The sequence below is a fragment of the Rhincodon typus genome, chromosome 6 (assembly GCF_021869965.1).
Source record: "Rhincodon typus isolate 14 chromosome 6, sRhiTyp1.1, whole genome shotgun sequence".
Taxonomy (NCBI): domain Eukaryota; kingdom Metazoa; phylum Chordata; class Chondrichthyes; order Orectolobiformes; family Rhincodontidae; genus Rhincodon; species Rhincodon typus.
The window spans coordinates 106,399-128,833 of NC_063337.1; the positions used below are offsets into that span (position 1 = coordinate 106,399).

A 22,435-nucleotide genomic window follows, 5' to 3' on the forward strand; every position below is an offset into this window, starting at 1 on the left:
CTCTCAGGTGGGACACAGTAATGAAAGATCAAAATGTCACATTTATTCCTAATCTCTACATTCTATTATCCATGCTAGTATATTATTCCCAAATCCCAACTGCTTCTCAGGGGCAACTAGGGATGGGCAATATCGAGTAGCCTCGCCAGTGACACCCGTATTTCATGTATAATTTTTAAAACATATTATTAGCAAACATTCCTTATGAAACATTTATCAAAACCCCTTTGGAAAATCCAAATACACCACACCCAAGTTCCACTTCATCGACTCTGTTCATACCCTAAAAAAATTGAGAGGTTTCCTTTTTGTAAATCCATGTTGACTCTATTCAGATAATTATTTTCTAAATATCCATGAGTCTCATTTATTACGACAAAATCTAAAATTTTCCATGACAGGTGGCAGTCCCATGGGTCTGTACTTCTGTTTGCTCTCTCCCTTATTTCTTTAATAGTCAGTTACATGTACAACCTTCCAATCTGCAGGCACCACCTGCTGAATTAATCAACCACAATCTGTATCTATCTCTTTCAACACTCAAGGGGGAAGGCCATCATGTCCTGGGCATTTTCCGACTTGCAGTCTCATTAATTCCTCCATACTACTTTTTCCAAAGACTAATTTGTCAGGCTCACGATTGGATCTTAATCATTTCAGGAACATTTCTTACATTTTCCTCTGTGAAGACAGACACACAGTACAAGAGCAAAGACGGGGGCATGAGAAAACTCTGGCAGGTAAGATTAGGGAGAATCAGAAGGTATTCACAAGGCTGTCAAAGGGAAGACAGTAACTAGAGGAAAACGTAGGGATCCCCTAATTTAGGGATCGAGGTGAAATGTGTGTGGAGGTGGAGCACAACGGGACAGTGGTAGAACAAAAGTGCTTCACACCTGTCTTCTCCCGGAGAAAGAGAATGTGGATACAGAATTCAGGAAAACAAACTATGACACTCTGAGGTATTGAAGATTTTGGTGGGCTTAAAAGTGGACAAACTCTACCTGCAGCAATGCGCCGGCATCTCCAGGCACTACAATCAAGCCTACCCCAGCTCAGAGCCTCCCTCTCCCAGACCTGCAAAGGACATCTCCTGTTTTTTATTCTTCGTAGGATCCACAACCTGAAATCACAATTCTACTCAGCTTTACTGGACACTAAAAACTGTTAAGTACAGTAAACTTACTGGTGCCTACCACCCAAAACGGGCTTCCTCCACCCCCCAAATCCCCAGCCGTACCCAGGACCTTCCCCACAATGTGCCCGCTGCCATTGGCCATGAGGCCACCTTCGGAGAACCCACAGATGACGTCACATCCACCACCGCCAGGTTCCCCACTTCCGGGAGAGCGAACACCATCGCTGCCGTTGCCACCGCCTCCATTTCCAAGACCAACACCACCAACATTGAAGTCGCGACTACCGTCACCGCTACTGCCGCCGCCTACCCTGCTCCCCCCACCGCCGACGCCGCTCCGCCCATCACCGACGCGGACGCAACTCCGCCCACCGCCGTCGCAACTCCGCCCACCGCTAACGCCGACGCAACTCCGCCCACAGCTGACGCCGAAGTCGCTCCGCCCACAGCCTCCACAGCCAGCAGCTCCAGACGGGACAATAGCACCCAGCCCTGCCGAGTCTTCACCATCCCCCCAGACCTCCCCCTTACTGAGGACAAACAGTCAGTCCTCAGTAAAGGGCTCACGTTTGTCCCCCTCCACCCACAGATCAACGAATACCGCTCACGCTTGGACATAGAGCAGTTTTTCTGCCACCTCCGCCTCCACGCTTACTTCTTCAACCGTGAACCTAACCCTCCCTCTACTGACCCTTTCTCCCGCTTCCAACACACCCCCTCCTCCTGGACACCACCCCAAGGCCTCCTACCCTCCCTCAACCTCTTCATCTCCAACTGCCATCGAGACATCAATCGCCTCAACCTCTCCACCCCTCTCACCCACTCCAACCTCTCCCCCGCAGAACGTGCAGCCCTCCGCTCCAATCCCAACCTCACCATAAAACCCGCGGACAAGGGAGGCGCAGTTGTAGTATGGCGCACTGACCTCTACATCGCCGAGGCCAGACACCAACTCTCCGACATCTCGTCCTACCGCCCCCTTGATCATGACCCCACCCCTGAGCACCAAACCATCATCTCCCAAACCATCCACAACCTCATCACCTCAGGTGACCTCCCACCCACGGCCTCCAACCTCATCGTTCCCCAACCCCGCACCGCCCGCTTCTATCTCCTTCCCAAAATCCACAAACCTGAATGCCCTGGTCGACCCATTGTCTCCGCCTGCTCCTGCCCCACCGAACTGATCTCCAACTATCTGGACTCCATTTTCTCCCCCTTGGTCCAGGAACTCCCTACCTATGTCCGTGACACCACCCACACCCTCCACCTCCTCCAGAATTTCCAATTCTCCTGTCCCCAACACCTCATCTTTACCATGGACGTCCAGTCCTTCTACACCTGCATTCCCCATGCAGATGGCCTAAAGGCCCTCCGCTTCTTCCCGTTCCGCAGGCCTGACCAGTCCCCGTCCACTGACACCCTCATCCGCTTAGCCGAACTCGTCCTCACCCTCAACAACTTCTCTTTCAATTCCTCCCACTCCCTACAGACAAAGGGGGTGGCCATGGGTACCCGCATGGGCCCAAGCTACGCCTGTCTCTTTGTAGGTTATGTGGAACAATCCCTCTTCCGTACCTACACTGGCCCTAAACCCCACCTCTTCCACCGTTACATTGATGACTGTATCGGCGCCGCCTCGTGCTCCCACAAGGAGCTCGAACAGTTCATCCACTTCACCAACACCTTCCACCCCAACCTTAAGTTTACCTGGACCATCTCTAATACCTCTCTCTCCTTCCTGGACCTCTCTGTCTCCATATCAGGCAACCACCTAGAAACCAATATTCATTTCAAGCCCACCGACTCCCACAGCTACCTAGAATACACCTCCTCCCACCCACCTTCCTGCAAAAATGCTATCCCCTATTCCCAATTCCTTCGCCTCCGCCGCATCTGCTCCCAGGATGAGGCATTCCACTCCCGTACATCTCAGTTGTCCTCGTTTTTCAAGGACCGTAACTTCCCCCCCTCAGTGGTCGAGAACGCCCTCAACCGTGTCTCCCGCATTTCGCACAACTCATCTCTCACACCCCGTCCACGCAATAAGAACCAAAAAAGAATCCCCCTTGTCTTCACGTACCACCCCAACAACCTCCGGATCCAACGAATCATCCTTCGACACTTCCGCCTTCTGCAATCCGACCCCACCACCAAAGACATCTTTCCCTCCCCACCCTTATCTGCTTTCCGGAGGGACCACTCTCTCCGTGACTCCCTTGTCCGCTCCACACTCCCCTCCAGCCCCACCACACCCGGCACTTTTCCCTGCAACCGCAGGAAATGCTACACCTGCCCCCATACCTCCTCCCTCACCCCCATCCCAGAAGACTTTCCACATCAAGCAGATATTCACATGCACATCTGCCAATGTGGTATACTGCATCCGCTGTACCCGGTGTGGCTTCCGCTACATCGGGGAAACCAAGTGAAGGCTCGGGGACCGCTTTGCAGAACACCTACGCTCGGTTCGCAATAAACAACTGCACCTCCCAGTCGCGAACCATTTCAACTCCCCCTCCCATTCCTCAGACGACATGTCCATCCTGGGCCTCCTGCAGTGCCACAACAATGCCACCCGAAGGTTGCAGGAACAGCAACTCATATTCCGCTTGGGAACCCTGCAGCCCAATGGTATCAATGTGGATTTCACAAGCCTCAAAATCTCCCCTCCCCCTACCGCATCCCAAAACCAGTCCAGCTCGTCCCCACCTCCCTAACCTGTTCTTCCTCCCACCTCAAGCCGCACCCCCATCTCCTACCGACCAACCTCATCCCGCCTCCTTGACTTGTCCGTCCTCCCTGGACTGACCTATCCCCTCCCTAACTCCCCACCTACACTCACCTTTACTGGCTCCATCCCCGCCTCTTCGACCTGTTTGTTTCCTCTCCACCTATCCTCTCTTCTATCCGCCTCCCACTCTCTCCCTATTTATTTCAGAACCCCCTTCCCCTCCCCCTTTTCTGATGAAGGGTCTAGGCCCGAAACGTCAACCTTTCTGCTCCTATGATGCTGCTTGGCCTGCTGTGTTCATCCAGCCCTGCACCTTGTTGTCTCGGATTCTCCAGCATCTGCAGTTCCTACTATCTCAAACTCTATGTCTCGATGATTTGTATCCCAGGATGCTGTAGGAGATGAGGGAGAAAATTACAGGGGCTCTGACACAAATTTTTAATTGCTCTCTGGCCAGAGGGGAGACCCCAGAGGACTGGAGGACACCTAATGTGTTCCACTTTACAAGAAGATGATAGAGATAAACTAGGGAATTATAGCCCAGTGAGTCTGACATCAGTGGTAGGGAAGCTATTGGAGAATATTCTGAAGGAGAGAATTAATCTCCACTTGGAGAAGCAAGGCTTGATCAGGGATAGTTAGCATGACTTTGTTAGTGGGAGGTCATTCCTAACAAATTTGATGGAATTTTCCAAGGAGGTAACCAAGTGTTTGGAGGAGGGTAGTGTAGTTGATGTAGTTTATATGGATTTCAGCAAAGCCTTTGACAAGGTCATTGGAGACTGATAAGAGTAAAAGCACAAAGGATCCAGGGTAAGTTGGCAAGATGGATCAAAATTGGCTTAGTGATAGGAGACAGAGAGTGGTGGTAGGGGGCTGTTTGTGTGACTGGAGCCCCGTGTGCAGTAGTGTACCACAGGGATCAGCGCTGGGTCCCTTATTATCTGGGAGATATATATATACATTATATATAAAACCAATGCAGATGAGAAAATGGGATGGATGATAAGTAAATTTGGGGATGACACAAAGATTGGCCAGGTGGAGGTTAATAGTGAGGAAGAAGATTATAGGTTACATTTTGGTCATATGGGCAGATAGAATTTAACCCTGATAAATATGAAGTCATGCACTTTGGAAAAACAAACAAGACAAAGGAGTGCTCAGTAATTGGACAGACAATAGGAAGCTCAGAGGAACAAAGGGGTCTTACGTTGCTGGTGCAGAGATCCCTGAAGGTGGCAGGACAGGTTAATAGGGTGGTTAAAAAGGCATTTGGGACACTTGCCTTGATCAGATGAGGCATAGAGGTTAAGAACAGGGAGGTTATGTTGGAGCTGTACAGTATCTTGATTAATACCGTGTGCTGTATGCAGTTCTGGTCACCCCTTTGGCTCTCCTTTGTGTAACTTGTTCATTACCTCCTTAAAGAATTCTAACAGAGTTGTCAGGCGTGTCTTCCCCTTGATGAAGATGCGCTGACTCAGCCCTAGTTTACCATGCACTTCCAAGTACTCCACAATCCCATCTTCTAATAACAGGCTCTAAAATCTTACCAACAACTGAGGTCAGGCCTACCAGCCTATAATTTCCTGTTTCCTGCCTCCCTTCCATCCTTCTTAGGCAGGGGTGTCACTTGAGCCATTTTCCAGTCCTTCCCTGATTCCAGTGATTTCTGAATGATCACCATAATGCCTCTACAATCTCCTCCAGCACTCTGGACTGTAGTCCACCAGGTGCAGATGATTTATCCACCTTCAGATCTTACAGCTGCCCCAGCACCTTCTCTTTAGTGATGGCCACTACACTCACCTCTGCCCCCTGACGCTAAGTTCTGGTATGCTCTTGGTGACCATGTAATCATTGTTATGTAAACCCATTTGATTCATTTATGTCTTTTAGGGAAGGAAATCTGCCATCCTAGTCTAGTCTTGCCTGGAACTACAGCGATGTGGTTGACTCATATGTTTCTAATCAACCTGTTCAGAGATATTATTACTTACCTCTGGAGCAGGGGACTTGAGCCAAGGCCTCCCACTGCACCACAAGGGGGCCCCCATGGCTGACTCTTTCAAGTGAAAACAGAGTGACCTTTCATGGGCATTTGAAAAAGTGAGAGATTGTTGTTGAAGGTGTTGAATCTTCATTTGCTAATTTATCTATGTTTGCAATAAGACCATTTCAATTTGTTCTTGTACAGTATAAATTTGTTAAAATGTTTTGTTAAAAGTATATCAGCAGCCTTTTGTGAATGTGTTCGGTACACAGTAAACAAATCACAAAAAGGAAACAAATGGTCCATCAAAACCAGACTCTATACTCTGCGATTGGACTTCCCATCAGCCAAAATCAGAATGAGACACTCAGCAGGAGCTCAGGAGCCCGAGGAGGTGCAGCCAATGATGTTGTGGTCTAACTAAAATCATAACAAGTGACTAAATAATGACATATACCTCTTGCTGTTTTTAAACATTGTTAACTCAGAAGAGAATCTCCCTCTTTGTGACAAGCTCAGTGTGTCAGCTGGGCTAAGGGAGTCTCTAGCCTTTCCTCACTGTGCTGGATTGGATTCTAATTGCTTGTTCAGCTCTCCATGTCAGTTTTAGAATAACCGAGTTGATGTGGAGATGCTGGTGTTGGACTGAGGTGGACAAGGTCAGAAATCACATGACACGAGTTCAACAGGTTTATTTCAAGTAAACCTTCTGGTCTATAACCTGGTGTTGTGTAATTTCTGGCCTTCAGAATAACAGCAACCAGCCTTGACCTGGACTGAGCAGCTGGGAATAAAAATACAGTCACACATTCAGCAAAACCGCACACTTTAATGCCTCAAAAATGGAGCTGGGAGGAAATTTATTTTATAAAATCATCAGTTTTATACTTTGAGATTATAAACCAGAAGGGTGTAGAAACAGCAGAAACAGCAGGCTGAAAGTCGAGCAGGCTGCAAGGTGAGGGGCAGGAGAGGTATCAGGGAACAATGGGTTGCTGCCCCATTTTATTCCCCTTCTCTCCTGCTCACTCCCAATCCTGACAGCTCTTTACTCTCCAGAATTCCCCAGCGTTCCTGATTTTTGCTGTTCATCTTATTTTGGTATTTTTGATACTAATAAATTTAAACACCACAAACAGTACAGTACAGAAAATGCAGAGTTAAAGATTTTTTTTTAATACACCACAGAATTTTCACTCTGCAAACATTTCCAATGCTTGGGGATTCCCCTCAAAGTGGCAATACTTATGGACTTTCGAACAGATTCCATCTAACAGCCAAACCTCTCTCCTCCACACATCTTCAATAAATATCCTGGGTTTGGGAAATTCCCCTCCCACGGGACAATCTGTAACAATGGTGCTCCCACACAGATGCTCCCGCCCACTGGTGGTGAGACAGAGACAGGGCTAGCGAGCTGGTCTTGGTGGAGAAGCCCAAATGTGGCCTCATCAATCCATCCACCAACTGGCAATAACATGTGTCCAGAAGGTTCGTTCTCCCCCACACCATCCCCCCACCCCCAGCCTCCCACCACCTTCTGAATGAAGCAACTAAATAAATCAAGGTCCCCTTTAAACAACTTATTTCCCATGAACCAGAGCACCCCCAGGACCAGAGCCCAAATACTTTGGGGAACCAGGGTGGGGGTGGGGTGTTTTGGGAGGGTGACCCTCCCACACACACCCAGGTATCACTACCCCGCCCCCCAGACCCCCATGTATCTGTAAAGCCTCTGTGGTCCCTAGACTGAATATTTACAAACTAGGAGTGTACTCACAGCTCTGACACAGTCCCATCGTACCTTAGTGTTTGCTTTAGTGTAACATTACAAAGCTAAGAAATCTGGAAATGATTCGAGTTTAAGCAACCAGGAAATTTCCCCTAAAATTCTAACATGTCTGAGAGTTTGTTTCAAACACACGGATTCAAATGGTAATTTTTGGGTTTTTTGTGTTTAATGCAGCTTCCTCATTGCCTGGCTGTGCCTCTCTCAGGTCCTGCTCCAAACCGATTTGTTGTCACTGTTCCTCCAGCCACGATGGCTTTTCATAGCTCGATACCTTTGTCTTCACATTGAACTGTTTGAGGGTTTGCTCCAATTGCTGCTGGTTCCCAGCGAAATACGCTGAGATGGCATTGTGGAACAGCAACAACTGTTTGTGCATCACCTTTACCTGCCAGGGGAAACCACACACAGAGTCAGAATCCCCTGGGCCAGAGCCCCTCCCCCAACCCCACCCTTACCCCACCCACACAGTCAAAGCTCCCCAGCGCCAGGCCCCTCTCCGACACCCACCCTGGGTCAAAGAGACCCCTCCCACCTCATGTCAGCCCACTCCCTCTGGGTCAGGGACACCCTGAACTTCGAGGTCAGATACTGACCTAACACCCCACTCCTGGTCTAAAAGACCATCACCCCTAGATGTCACATCTCCCCTACAACAGAGTGGTTAGGGTCTGGAATGTATTGTCTGAGAGTGTGGGGGAGACTGGTTACTCGCGGAAATTAGATGATTAGTAAAGCTACCAGGAATAGGAAGAGAAAAGCTTTGAGCTGAATCCTTTTGTTGAGCTAGCACAGATACTAGACCAAGCAGCCTCTATCTGTGCTGCACCCATTCTAGATCTGGTTCCACCACCACCCTCCTTGGGCCCCCAATACAAAACATCCACCACCCCTAACAACTGATTAGCACCTTATTCTCCTCCAGGAATTTCAGCTTGATGGTGACATCACTGCGCAATCTCTCGTATTTCTCCTTATGCACCAGAAACAGCTGCTGTGCCAGGTCAATCTTCGGCAGAGTCAAGGAATCACGGGGTCCCAGGTTCAACTCCTCAAGGTCTGTGCGATATGCATCATATTCCAATCTGAAATGGACAGCATGGGGTTAGATACAGAGTAAAGCTTCCTCTATACTGCTCCTTTATGCACATGAATACTAGATCCTTCTGCTGCAAATTCCTCTCCAGCCCTGAGCACATCCCAAAACCCAGCATTAAGCAGCAAACACAACAACTGGATCTCTCACTGTTAGCTAGAGAGAATGGTGTCAATCCTCCCCTCACGATTGTGCCTCCTACAAACACTATATTCAAAAACAAAGAACTGCATATGCTGGAAATCAGAAACAAGAAGAAGTTGCTGGGAAAGCTCAGCAGGTCTGGCAGCATCTGTGAAGGGAAAGCAGAGTTAACATTTTGGGACCAGTTCTGAGGAAGGGTCACTGGACCCAAAATGTGAACTCTGATTTCTCTCCACAGATGCTGCCAGACCTTCTGAGCTTTTCCAGCAATTTCTGCTTTTGTAACACTACATTCCATGTTGTTTCCCCACTAAACCTGCTTCCTGTATCACAGTGCCATGGTCAGTTTGATCATCCACCCTGTAATCCCTGTTCTAACACCACACCAAAAGTTCTTATACAAACTGGGATCCCAAAGTATCTTTGCGTGGCTGGGTAGAGTTTTGGCTGGCACAGAGTCTTTGCCTGATTGGTTGGATGTGGCACATGAAATCTCACAGGGCTGTTTACAATTTACATCAGACACTTGAATGAGGGGAGCAAAGAAATGGTAACCAGGTTTACAGACTTCACTGAGATCGGTGGGAAAGTGTGCTGTGCAGGCAACATAAGGAAGCTGAATACAGACACAGACAAGTTAAGTGACTGGGCAAAAATCTAACAGATGGAGTACGATGATTTTGAGGTTTTCAAAATCATGAATGAGTGAGACATGCCGATAGGGTGAAGCTGTTTCCACTTGTAAAAAAGAACAAAAACAAGAGGGTGCAGTTTCAAAGTGATGACCAAACGAAGCAAGGGTGATATGAAAAAAAAATCTCTCATTCAGTTAAGGTGTGGAATGCACTGCCTGGAAATATGATGGAGGCATTCAGAAGGAGCATTGGATGGGTATTTGGACAGAAATGGTTTGCAGGGATATGGAGACAAGGCAGGAGATTGGCACTAGGAGATAGAACCAGAACAGACACGATGGACGGAATGGCCTCCTTCAGCATCATTATAATTCTGTGGTTTTGAGATGTGGAAAAATGTGAAGTTGGTCACTTTACAGGAAGTGTGAAATTCTGAGGCGCAGAGGGATTTGGGGGAATTAGCACCTGAGTCACAAGTTAGTGCAGGTACAGCAAACAAACAAGGCAGCTCACAGGGTCTATGCCTTATTACGAGAGAAAACAGCATTAAAGTAAGGATGTTATTCTGCAGTTATGAAGGGCATCTAATTTACTGCATGCAGTTTTAATCTCCTGGTGTAAGGACGATGTAAATGCATTGCAGACCGTTCAGAGGTGGTTTACTGGGCTGATCCCTGGAATGAATGGGTTGTCTTATGAGAAAAGTTTAGACAGACTGGACTTGTTTCCACTAGTGTTTAGCTGAGTGAGGGGTGTCTTGATTGCATGTGATCTTAGACACTTCAATCAGGTGGTCACAGCGAAGCTGGTCAAGAAAAGATCTCTCCCACTGAGCCCACACTGACTAGACTCGTACTTTCAGTCTGTGTTCCTGTCCGTGCCTATATCAGGAAGCCATTCAGTCCCCCACCTTTCCCTGCTCTTTGGTTAAACCATGTCTGATCTGTATCACAATACCCTTTCCATGTACTGGTTCCAGACCCTTTACCTACAATCTCCGTACTGACTGTACTGACTAAACATACTGCTTTTATATGACCTTCCGCAATAACAGTTTTCTCAGGCAGTGAATTCCGGATTGCCAGCTCCCTTTGTGTGAGGAAGTGTTGCCTGACATCAGTCCCGAACTGCCCAGCTTGGGTTTCAGATTGACCTGAAATCCTCTCCCTCAAAAAAAGGAAATAGTTTTTCAATAGTAGATATAGAATAATCACCTTAAACATCTCAATTAGACATTGCTCAAATCTTTTAAACTCAAGGCAATTTGCTCTCTTAGTTGAAGCCATTTCCCCCTTAGTCAGGCAAGTATTTCCTTCCTGGTTTCCTCAGCCTGTTCTGTAATGGCCTTACCTGGCACTCTCAAACAGTTTGACAGTGAGCAGTGTGTCCTCCATCGTCTTGTTGACCAGAGTGTTGATGCTGGATACAAAGAAATTGATGGCTCCAAGCAACGTCTCCCCATTCTTACACAGCAGCTTCTGAGTATCAGCGTTATGTCCAAACTCCTCCTGTGTGGGGACACGACAGACACGGAGAGACAGAGAGGCGGACAGAGAGAGAGAGAGAGAGAGGCAGACAGAGCGAGACAGACAAAGAGAGAGCGCGAGAGACAGAATTAATCCCAGGGTCAGCACAAGGGAGACAAATGCACACCCACAGGGTCAGCACGAGGGACACAGACACACCCCCAGGGTCAGCACAAGGGACACAGACACCTCCCACTGATAGCTGGACAAACCAAACTGTGTATCCCCGTCACTGTACTGCAATCAGCGCCTGCTTCCCATGTTCAATGTGTACCTGGAGTTCGGGGGATTTCTGACTGAGATCGGAGAAAGACTCTCCCAGGGCCCGCTGTGTCTGCACCAAGTTGTAAAAATGGTTTGTGAGCGCTCGGGCAAGCCGCAGCACATTTTCGTACTTCCTCTTTGTGTCACGCAGGAGTTCAATCTGTGCTTCAAGTTCCAGGTCCACTGTCCGGGAGCCTCGACCAAACCTCTCCGAGATCAACTGCTTTGTGCACTGCAGACACAGCCAATGGGAATGTCTGTTAGACTGAAGACTGGCATTAGCTCTAGCTCTGTCACAGAAACCAGCAATCTCACATCATTCAACAGCTCAGACATACATTATTACAATACAGAGAGTGAAAGTGCAGCCTGCCCAATGCTGCCACGTTGTATCACACAAACCACAAATATTCCTGACCTCTGGAATCTCCACCACAAACTTCACCAACACAAACATGATGCTGCTCATTATCAGCCTCAGTGCAGTCTGACACACCAACTGGAGGAGGGGGCAGCAGCTTTTTAAAATTCATTCATGGGATTTCGTCGTCATTGCTACTCAGCCCAGCACATTAGTACCTGTCCCTAACTGCCCTTTGAACTGACTGGCTTGTCAGGCCGTTTCAGAGGGCAATTAAGAGTCAATCTCATTGCTGTGGGTCTCGAGTCATGTGAGGATGGCAGTTTTTCCAACAATCGACAATGGGTTCACGGTCATCATTAGACTCTTAACTCCAGATTATTATTAAATTCAAATTCCACCATCTGTTGTGCTGGGATTCAAACCAGAATCCCCAGAACATTACCTGGGATCTGAATTGATTGTCCATCAATAACACCACTAGGCCATCGCCTCCCTGATGTAGGCCAGACCAGGTAAGGACAGCAGATTTCCTTACCTAAAGGACACTGGTGACCCAGATGGGTTTTTATGACAATTAACAAGAAGGTGATAGCCTTGTGGTATTACCACTGGACTGTTAATCCAGTGACCCAGGTAACATTCTGCGTTGTCATGATGGGATTTGAACCATGTCCCTGGAATAATTAACAGGGGTCTGGATTTGACCTTATCACTACACCATTGCCTCCTCTTATCTTGAACTGCTGCAGACCATGTGCTGTAGGTTGACCCACAATGCCCTTAGGGAGGGAATTCCAGGATTTTGACCCAGCAACACCAAGGGAATGGCAATATATATCCAAGACAGGATGGTGTTCACACACTAACACTCCCTTAACTCGGTAATCAGTGAGAACCTGCTCTTTCAAAGATGGCTAGATAAAGCAATTTCAACAGCAGGATCCTGAGGTACAGCACAACAGGTACAGGATCCATGTGCATCTGGGAGCGGGGAGTAAAGGTTGGTGATTAGGGAACATTGTACAGATATAGATTAACACAATCTAACACTGGATGTGGCGGGGGGGCTTGCTGATGTGGGTCTGGGGTGTGCAAGCTGAGGGAGCGGTGGAGGGGGGATGTGGCTATACCAGTACAGGAGGGCAACATCCTGGTAAATCTCCCTCTGCACCCTCTCCAGTGCTATCACATCCTCCTACAATGTGGATTCCAGAACCGCACAAAGTACTCTAGCTGTGGAATAACCAATAGTTTTATACAGTTCCAGCATGACCTCCCTGCTCTTTAACTCCATGGCCTGACGAAAAAGGCCAGTATCCCATATGCCTTCTCAATCACTTTACCAACCTGTCCTGATACCTTAAGGGATCAATGTAGATACACACCAAGATCCCTCTGACCCTGGTACTTCCCAGGGTCCTGCCATCCACCATGTATTCCTTTGCCGTGTTTGTCCTGCCCAAGTAGATCACTTCACACTTATCCAGATTGAATTCCATATTGGATTCGAAACATTAACTTTTTTTTTCTCTCCACAAACACTGCCAGCTTTGCTGAGGTTCCGCAGCATTTTTAGATTTTGTTTCAGTTGTACAGAATTTGCAGTATCTTGCTTTTATTCGGGGTACAGTCTAGCACGGATGAAGTGTGGACGGTGCTGATGGTCTAACAGTGTGTACAGGTCTGGGCATGTGTAGGGTGATACAATGTAACACGGGGCTGTACAGGTCTTTGAGGGGTGGGGGGGCGGAAAAACAGTTAGCGTGGGAAGTTACCCCATAACCACAGATCATTCCTCTCCACTCACCTTGTAGGTGTTGATTCCCCACTTTTTCACAATGTCAAATTTCTCACCAGCGATCCCCCGGGCAGGCTCCTCATTGCCGGTCACAGGGCTACTCTGGGACTGGTGAAGGTTACTGCATCCTGGAAGGTGACACACACACACAGACAGGATCAGAGCAAGCGCCAGCATTGTCCTACAGCACTGCACAGCTCCGACCCGGGACAGGGAAGCATCGCACAGCTCCGACCCGGGAGAACCCAGGATAGGATGTGCCATTCCAGACTGAAACAAAGACTCACAGCTTTCCCGCAAAGGGCAGGGCATCACTAACCTTTACAGAACCACCACCGTCCTCACACAAACGTCCTTCATATGCAGGGAATTTAAGCAGCTGCTCGGAGAGGTAAAGAGCACTCCAATACTAACAGAGTGACACCACTACAACAAAACACACCTTTATTCTCCAGTCACTCCCAGGTTTGTTTATGATCACAAGCAGAGATGAAATAGACTAAAGGGGACAAACAAATGAAGTGAAAAATGAGCAGACACAGATCAGGCATGTTTCCAGACAGAGGAGTGTTGCTTTTTGTGTGCAGGATCGATGCTCATGTCTAACAGTTGGGAAGTTAGTTTGAGTTATGTGACACATTAGGTTGAGATGGGCAGCGATTTTGAGGGTGTTGGCTAAATCTGACAGACACTGAGGTTTCCCATTTACTTAAAGCAGGAGAGTGGTGAGTAACAAGAGGTGTACAGGAGAGTGGGCAGCAGACACTGCTTGCGTGGGCTTAGTGGTAGCCATGATGTGGAAGTGCCAGTGTTGGACTGAGGTGGACAAGGTCAGATGTCAGATGACACCAGGTTATAATCCAACAGTTTATTTGAAATCTCAAGGTTTCACAGCATTGCCCCTTCATCACATGATTTCAAATAAATCTGTTGGACTATAACCTGGTGTCGGCGGATTTCTGACTTTGCTTGGGCTGAGGGAGAGATGGTGATGTGGTGTGGTCACTGCACAGGGAGCCTAGAGGCACAGACTAACACTCTAGAATCACCGGGTCAAAACCAATTTAATTGAATGAATTGAACGTTTAAAAACATCTTCTATTGAAAGTTAGTCTTAGTAATAGAGTCCGAAAGTATCATCAACTGTCATTAAAAACACATCTGGAGTGTGCTTTACAAAGGAAATCTGCTGTCTTTACCCAGTCTGGCCAATATGTGATTCCAGACTCATAGCAATGTGATTGGTCCTTAACTGACCTCTGAAATAACCAAGCAAGACACACAGTTCAAGAGCAATTAGGGATGGGCAATAGATGCTGAGCCACCTAACACCACCCACAGAGCACAATTTCTGCAGAGTGAAAATGGGCATACAGCTGATTGCAGGAACAGGTACGGCATTCAGCCAGGGCTCCCGCGCCTAATCACTGTCCAGTGATCTGTGGGTTAGAGAGAGAGAGAGAGAAAGATAGGGGTCAGGGGTGGGGGCTTGCAATCAGCTAGTGACCTGCATGAGGCAGGACAGTCAGGGATGCTGCCTAGGTATGAGACAACGAGAGAGTGAGAAGGGATGGGAGGGGAGAAGGAGATCTTTGCAAGCATGACACTGAGTGTGTGCTGGAGAGAAAGAGAGAGACTCGGTGTTAGATACAGAGTCTCCAAGTCACATTATTGGCAGTTTTATAAAATGGACTTTTATCTCATGGGGCATTCCGAAACTTCACAGAAACAAAATCAACCACAGCAGATAGGATCAGAGGGGATAAAGCAACAGCAAGATATGAAAGGTCTTGTTTACAGGGGCAAGGGAGAAATAAGGAGGCAGTTGAATGAGGAGGGGAAGGGTTCAGGGTATTTTTCTTCCTTTGTGGGGTAGTAAAGGGCGGGGGGGGGGAGGCAGCTGTGTGCACAGCGTTGTACCTGGTGAGGTGTTGCCCTGACTGGCTATCCTACTGGCAGCAGACCTGCTGGGTGAGATTAGCACAGACCGTGGTGCCGGGACTTTCACACGTGTGCCTGGAAACAGCGACAGAGAAAATGGAGGAATGGAAGAAAAGAATGAGGGGAGTAAAAAGAACCGAGACATCAGAAGGCAGCACACACACTAAAATAACGCTGAGGGGACAGGGATCAGAACATCCCCAGTCATGGCAGGAATCCAAGACTCACTCCAAATATGCAGGCACAGTCTTGGTCAATGCTCCCAGAACTCATACTGAGGGAGCGCCGCACCGTCGGAGGGACAGCGCTGGGGGAGCGCCGCACCGTCGGAGGGACAGTGATTCAGAACAGAGCCCTGCAGGATTATTTCTATCAACTGCCCACCCAATTTAATTTTGGATTAATTCATTAACTCCACTCCCACTGCTCTCAGTCAGTGAATTTAAGGTTGTTAGCATTTGCTGCATACAAAAGGTCCCTCTCTCAGATCCCTCCCCCCATCTTCTGTATCCAATTCCCAAAACTTTAATTCTGGGCAACTGCCCGCAATGCACTGCGGATTCTACACATGGTGGTGTCGTACAATCCCAGACCAGCCTCTTGAGGCTCTAGTCCTTCCTTAACCAATATGCCAATAAAGAAATAAACATTGACCGGTAGCTCAGTCCAAGGTTGTTTCGGGATTCATGTTGTCTTTCACAGAGCACTGAAACAAAATGGCCTCTCCCAATGTCCTTCCAAGGAGGGAAGATTCCTCTTATTCAGACTGGGGTTTCACCATCTGCCTGGTGGTATTCAGAGCTACGCAGTCCTTAAATTATTACCTGGGGTTTTACTAGTCCAATTACATAACCATTACAGCAGTGCCTGCTCCATCCATTGAACTGGTTCAGTAAATCTCCTTTGCCTCCTCTCAAAGACTCTCAAATCCTTCCCAAAGTGTGGAACCCAGAACTGAAGATAATACCCCAATTGGGATGTTAACCAAGCTTAGGATAATTTCCGTGCTTCTGTAGCAGCTCTCAGCTTCCTCGACTTGCCCCAGAAACGTGTACAGTAGAAAGAGCTTTGCCCAGCCGCATATCCCCAACATAGCGTCCCACCTCCAGCACATGGAATTATCCCGAACTTTCCAACGGCCTCACCCACTGTCATTACAGCTATCCGTGCAAGGCTAGTTAACTGTCGAGTACAAGCAGTGTGCAAAAGTGCATTTTGTGTGGGACATGTTAGTGGTGTGTCACTACAAGAATGAGGTGTGCAGGAAAACAGAAGCGACAGCTTACTGAGGACCAGGATCTGTGATGGCCGAAGCTGCTCTCTTGATGTCATGGCTCCTCTGGCAGGAGTGAGCATGACTGAGTAACAGTGCAAACTCCAACCACGGCTGGCCAAGCCTGCAGCAAAATCCCGTGAAATTTCACTTATCTCCTCCTCACAACACTGACAGCCTTCAGTCCTTCTTCACAGCCTATGCCAGTAACCTGGCATCGAACACTTGACCAGCAGGTGCCTGCATGGAGGGTCCTTTCAAACACGGAAGCCAAATAGAGTTTGTAAACATTGCTGTCTCAAACTGTAACTTTGAACACTCTAGTTGAATAAAGAACTGCCTACGCGGTTTATAAATCCTGACTTTCGGGACCAGATTGAAAACAGATTTTCCTTCCTGACTGCCGCCTATGGCCCTTTCCTTCCACGGAAGCTGCACTTCCTCTAGCTTGCCTGCAATTTACAAAAAGAACAGAAATTAGAAACAGTTACATGTTATTCTTTGGACACTGTGCTTACTGAGATGCTGCACTACACTGACACAGTCACCAGTGCACCAGGTTAGCCCACGATATCACAGGGTTCCTGAGGCATCATACGCACTGAGCTGCTCCGTATTTAACACTGGGTGGTGTTGCTGGGAGAAGCCAATCTGTACCAGTCAACTCCACTTCACCCATACCTACCACCCCCACAATGTTTTCAGGAAAACGTCCTCTTCCAATTTGCCCTTTCCTAGATTTGAAACAACATCCCTCACAACCACCCTTCCAGCTCCCCAACTCATCCTCCCGTCACCCTCATTTCCCCTCAACACCCTTCTCGCCCTCCCATCCTCCTCCATCATGTCCCTCACCCCATTCCCACATCCCCAGTCACACCAAGCTCCCTTCACCTACCTTTGATTGTACCTGTTGCAATTATCGCTTCTGCCGTTCCCCCATAACCCCCAGAAACAATACTGGTCTCATTCAGATTTGGGCCTGACACCATCACCTGCTGAAGGTCCTGGACACAGAGAAAGGAAGGCTTTACATTGCAGCATAACATGGTCACAGTCATAGTCAAAACCAGCAGAAAGTCACCATGCACAATCAGAGCTCAGCCACATGGTGCACACTCCCAGCTACCCCTAGAACTGACTCCATACTCACAGGGGGTCTATTCTGATATCAGTGGAAAGCAAGGAGATGGTTTGTAGAAAGCATGAAAGACAGATGCACTGAGAGTAAAGTGTAGTCAATGCACAGGCAAGTTTCTCTCATTTCAGATCAAAGCTCACCATCAGTTTAAGCCAAACTCAGATACAATTCAGGATAAACTCTGAGACTGAGTATTAACAGTTTGAAAGAACAAAACTTAAATATTGCTAAAAGGGGATGAGAAGGTGAAGCATTTTATCTTGCACTCATTCAAACAAGGACACAAGCAACAGACTTGGAAAAAAAATATACAGCAGGAGGGTGCTGATTGGCTGGGCTATCATTGGCCTGGAGCTATTTCAAGAACAGTTAACTGTCAATCTTTATTCTCAGATCAGGTGGGTGGATTCTGATTGGTTAGGGTGCTGTCATCGGGATGCAGCATGGCTATCTCCGTGACACTTCTTTTCAGAAGCTGCACAGTATGTGAAAATTCCTTTTGTCCACAGTAAATAGCTTGTGAGAATTCATACACATAACCTGTAGCACAGGCGAATCCATCACAGTGTGGGTCCAACAATGAATTTGGATTAGTTTCCAGCGTAATTCTTAGCACAGTCTGGATTATTGAATAAATGATGTCCAATCAGAGAATCACATCTAATGGCGGATTAATTTCTAGAGGCTGGCATGTGCAGGCTGGTTGAACACGACCACTGCGAGTGGTCAACAGGATGTGTTGGTTATCATTGGGATGTACAGTGTATACACCTGGCATCATGCTGGCACTGAAACTCAGATCACATTGCTCATTTATGTGGCAAGCAAAACAACTTTATGGCTTGACAGCAACATCCTGTAAGTGGAGAAAATCCCCTGTGGATGTAGTACACAGTAACAGCATGGAGCAACCAGCTTTACTAATTGTTTAAATTCTGAGACACTGCCTCCTGCAGGATAACCTGAGATAGACAGGGCACTGTTCAGGGTCAACAAAGGTCTTACATCCTCAACCAGCATGGACTGACCAGCTTCAGCAAAGTCTATCCACCATCAAATAGAAATCACTTATTAAATAATCCAGACTTTGCTGCATCTCGTTACCAACTGGTCCAATCAAACAGCAGCCTCTCCTCACACTGTATACAATGGTGTCTCCTTTTTCAAGACTTGTTTCTTGTGTCCCAGTTCTGATGATTGCAAGATAAAAACTTCTAGCCTCCTTTAGCGGCTTGTTCTACATTAAACTCACTGTAAGAGATTGCTATACATTTCACGCATACATTTATAGGAGGGTAATACCCCCAACAGAGGGGCTGAGTTAAGCCTGGGTGCTGGGAATGGTTTTGTGGAAAATACTTTGCTCCACTGACAGAGAAATACTTTTTGAACCATGCAGTGGCTGACACTGATCCAACACGTCCTGTTGAGCAAGCTAGGAGGTAACAGTACCTGCTCTAAACCATCATCCTCTGGTAAACCGGCTGTGTCACCATTGCTGTTTATGGCAATTTCCATTGTGGCAGCCTTTCCCATGATCCCGTCTGTCATTGTTCAGATCTGTTGGATAACATTAAAAAAAATTTACCAGGCTCCGCATACAAAATGTTAAAGATCCTTTGATACAGGGAGCATTGCCCAGATCCATTGCCAATATCACTCCCCATTGGATCTGCAATCTATTATCATTTGTGGGATCAGAGCATGCACTAAATAGTAGCCAGATTCGCTGACACAACGTGGGTAAGGAATAGGCTGAGTGACAGGAAACACAGAGTAATGATAATAGATATTTTTCAGGTTGAAGGAAATTTGTCCTGGAGTTTCCCAGAGGTTGGTATTGGGATCTTGGTTTTTCCTGATCCATATTAAGATCCCTTGGTATGCCAGAGACAATTAAAGATTGCAGACAACATGAAACGTAGAAGAATTGTAAACTCTGACGAGCATGTCAAACACCAAAAAGGAGATTAACAAGTGGGCAGATAGGTAGCAAATGATCTTCAATGTGGAGGAGTGGGAGATAATGCACTTTAGCAGGAAGAACATGGGTGTGTAGGAGCAGAAAGACCTGGATATATATTTGCATAAGTGATAAAGTGGCAGGATAAGCTCAGAGAGCAGTTAATAGTGGATAGTTTCCCAGACTTCATAAATAGGGGCATAGAGTACAAGAGCAAGGAGGTGATGAACTTATATAAAACACCAGTTATTCTCAGCTATAGTAGGAACTGCTGATGCTGGAGAATCTGAGATAACAAGGTGTAGAGCTGGATGAACTCAGCAGGCCAAGCAGCATCAGAGGAGCAGGAAAGCTGACGTTTCGGACCTAGGCCCTTCTTTAGAAATGGGGGAGGGTAAGGGGGTTCTGAAATAAATAGGGAGAGGGGGGTGGCGGATAGAAGATGGATAGATGAGAAGATGGGTGGAGAGGAGACAGAGAGATCCACTGAGGTTTTTCCGGAGGGAGGAGGGTAACTTCTTCAGGGTAGGCATCCTTACACCTTGTTATCTCAGATTCTCCAGCATCTGCAGTTCCTACTATCTCTGAAACAATTTTAACCCCACTGAGAAGCCTCTTCTAAGGATGCGTACCCTGAAGAAGTTACCCTCCTCCCTCCGGAAAAACCTCACTGGATCTCTCTGTCTCCTCTCCGCCTATCTTCTCCTCTATCCATCTTCTATCTGCCTCCCCCCTCTCTCCCTATTTATTTCAGAACCCCCTTCCCCTCCCCCATTTCTGAAGAAGGGCCTAGGCCCGAAACGTCAGCCTTCCTCCTCCTCTGATGCTGCTTGGCTTGCTGTGTTCATCCAGCTCTACACCTTGTTATCTCAGTTATTCTCAGCTGGAGTATTACAACCAGTTCTCCAGTTCTGGGCACCACATCATAGGAAAGATGTGAATGCATTAGAGAGAGCACAGAAGAGGTTTGCAAGAATGGTTCCAGAATGAGAAACTTCAGTTTTAAAGTAAATATTAATAGCAACATGTTTTTATCCATTTATGGGATGCAAGCGTTGTTGGCTGGTCTGGCATTTCCCTAATTGACCAGAGGACACTTAAGAGTCAGCCACATTCTGTGGGTCTGGAGTCACATGCAGGCCAGTCAGGGTAAGAACAGCAGTTTCCTTCCCTAAAATATTACTGAACCAGATAGTATTTTTTACAACAATCAACAAGGGTTTACACGGTCGTCATTAACCAAGGTTTTTCATTTCAAGGGTCTTTTTATTGAATCCAAATTTCACCAACTGCCAATTTGAACCCATGTCCCCAGAACAATCGCCTGGGATTCTGGATAATTAGTCCAGTAACATTCCCACTATGTCACTGCCTCCCCAATGAAGTGATGTGGAACATCTTTTCCATACTGCAAGGTGCTGGGGTGTGGAACGCACTGCCTGAACGTGGTAGAGTCACATTGAGGGCCAGACTGGGTAAGAGAAGCTGGTCACCTTCCCTCAAGGATAACTGTAATAATCAGACAGCATCATCATCACTGTTGCTGACCTGAAAGTTTTTAATTCCAGATTCCTCTGCAACTAAATTCAAATTTTCAAACTGCCCTGCTAGAAATCTGCATTGATCTCGTGAAGAACAGAAGTATAGAACTTTGGAACAGGAGTAGGCCATTTGGCCCTTGAGCCTGCTCTCCCATTCAATCAGATCATGGCTGTACTGTGTTGATTACCTGAAGGCTGTATTGTCTACATGGTCCACATAGGTACTAACGACACAGATAGGATTGAAACAGAACTTCTTGTGAGAGCTTATGAACAATTTGGGGCTAAATTAAAAAGCAGAATGCAAAAGTAATCATCTCTGAATTACTACTTGAACCACAAGCAAAGTGACATAGGGCAAATAAGATTGGAGGGGTAAATGAGTGGCTCAAAGATTGGTATAGAATAAATGGTTCTGGTTTATGGCTCACCAATACTGGGGGGGGAAGAGAGAGCTGTTCCATCAGGATTCATCTGAACCAAGCAAGGACCAATGTCCTGGCGATTCATAGAACAAGGACTGTATATAAGATTATAATTCATTAGTAGAATGTTAAAATGAAGGAGATTTTAGAAAATCAATGTTTTTTATTCACTTGCGGGCATTGCTGGCTGGCCCAGTATTAATTGCCCATCCTTAGTTGCCTCTTGAGAAGGTGATGGTGAGCTGCCTTCTTGAACCGCTGCAGTCTGTGTGCTGCAGGTTAATCCACAATGTCCCTAGGAAGGGAAGTCCAGGAATTTGATCCAGCAACACTGAAGGAGCAGTGATATATTTCCAAGTCAGGATGGTGAGTGGCTTGGAGGGGAACCTGGAGGGGGGTGGTTTTCCCACGTATCTGCTGCCCTTGTCCTTTAGATGGAAGTGGTCGTGGGTTTGGAAGGTGCTGTCTGAGGATCTTTGGTGAATTTCTGCAGTGCATCTTGTAGATGGTGGACAGGCTTTGGGATTTCAGGTGATGAGTTACTCACCACAGTATCCCTCGCCTCTGACCTGCTTTTGTAGCCACAGTATTTATATGACGAGTCCAGTGAGTTTCTGGTCACTGGTAACACCCAGGATGTTGATAGTGGGGAAATGTCAAGGGGTGG

At 47.2% G+C, this 22,435-nt stretch overlaps 1 protein-coding gene across 10 annotated transcripts in view; it reads right to left on the bottom strand.

The window, feature by feature from the left end:
• Positions 1-6,677: 6,677 nt before the first annotated feature.
• The window catches only part of LOC109925438 (arfaptin-2-like), a 36,789-nt gene continuing 21,031 nt past the window's right edge, over positions 6,678-22,435 (bottom strand). For 6 of the 10 annotated variants that reach the window (XM_048597810.1, XM_048597809.1, XM_048597812.1 and 3 more), the window contains 8 exons: positions 19,292-19,399; positions 17,597-17,705; positions 17,043-17,150; positions 13,494-13,612; positions 11,333-11,554; positions 10,883-11,040; positions 8,568-8,742; positions 6,678-8,045 (listed from right to left, as the gene is read on the bottom strand). In XM_048597810.1, the coding sequence (XP_048453767.1) occupies positions 7,890-8,045; positions 8,568-8,742; positions 10,883-11,040; positions 11,333-11,554; positions 13,494-13,612; positions 17,043-17,150; positions 17,597-17,705; positions 19,292-19,390 (1,146 nt within the window). In that variant the 5' untranslated portion in view covers positions 19,391-19,399 and the 3' untranslated portion in view covers positions 6,678-7,889. The remainder of the gene's footprint in view (positions 8,046-8,567; positions 8,743-10,882; positions 11,041-11,332; positions 11,555-13,493; positions 13,613-17,042; positions 17,151-17,596; positions 17,706-19,291; positions 19,400-22,435) is intronic. The other 4 variants (XM_048597816.1, XM_048597815.1, XM_048597814.1 and 1 more) reach the window with 1 other exon arrangement.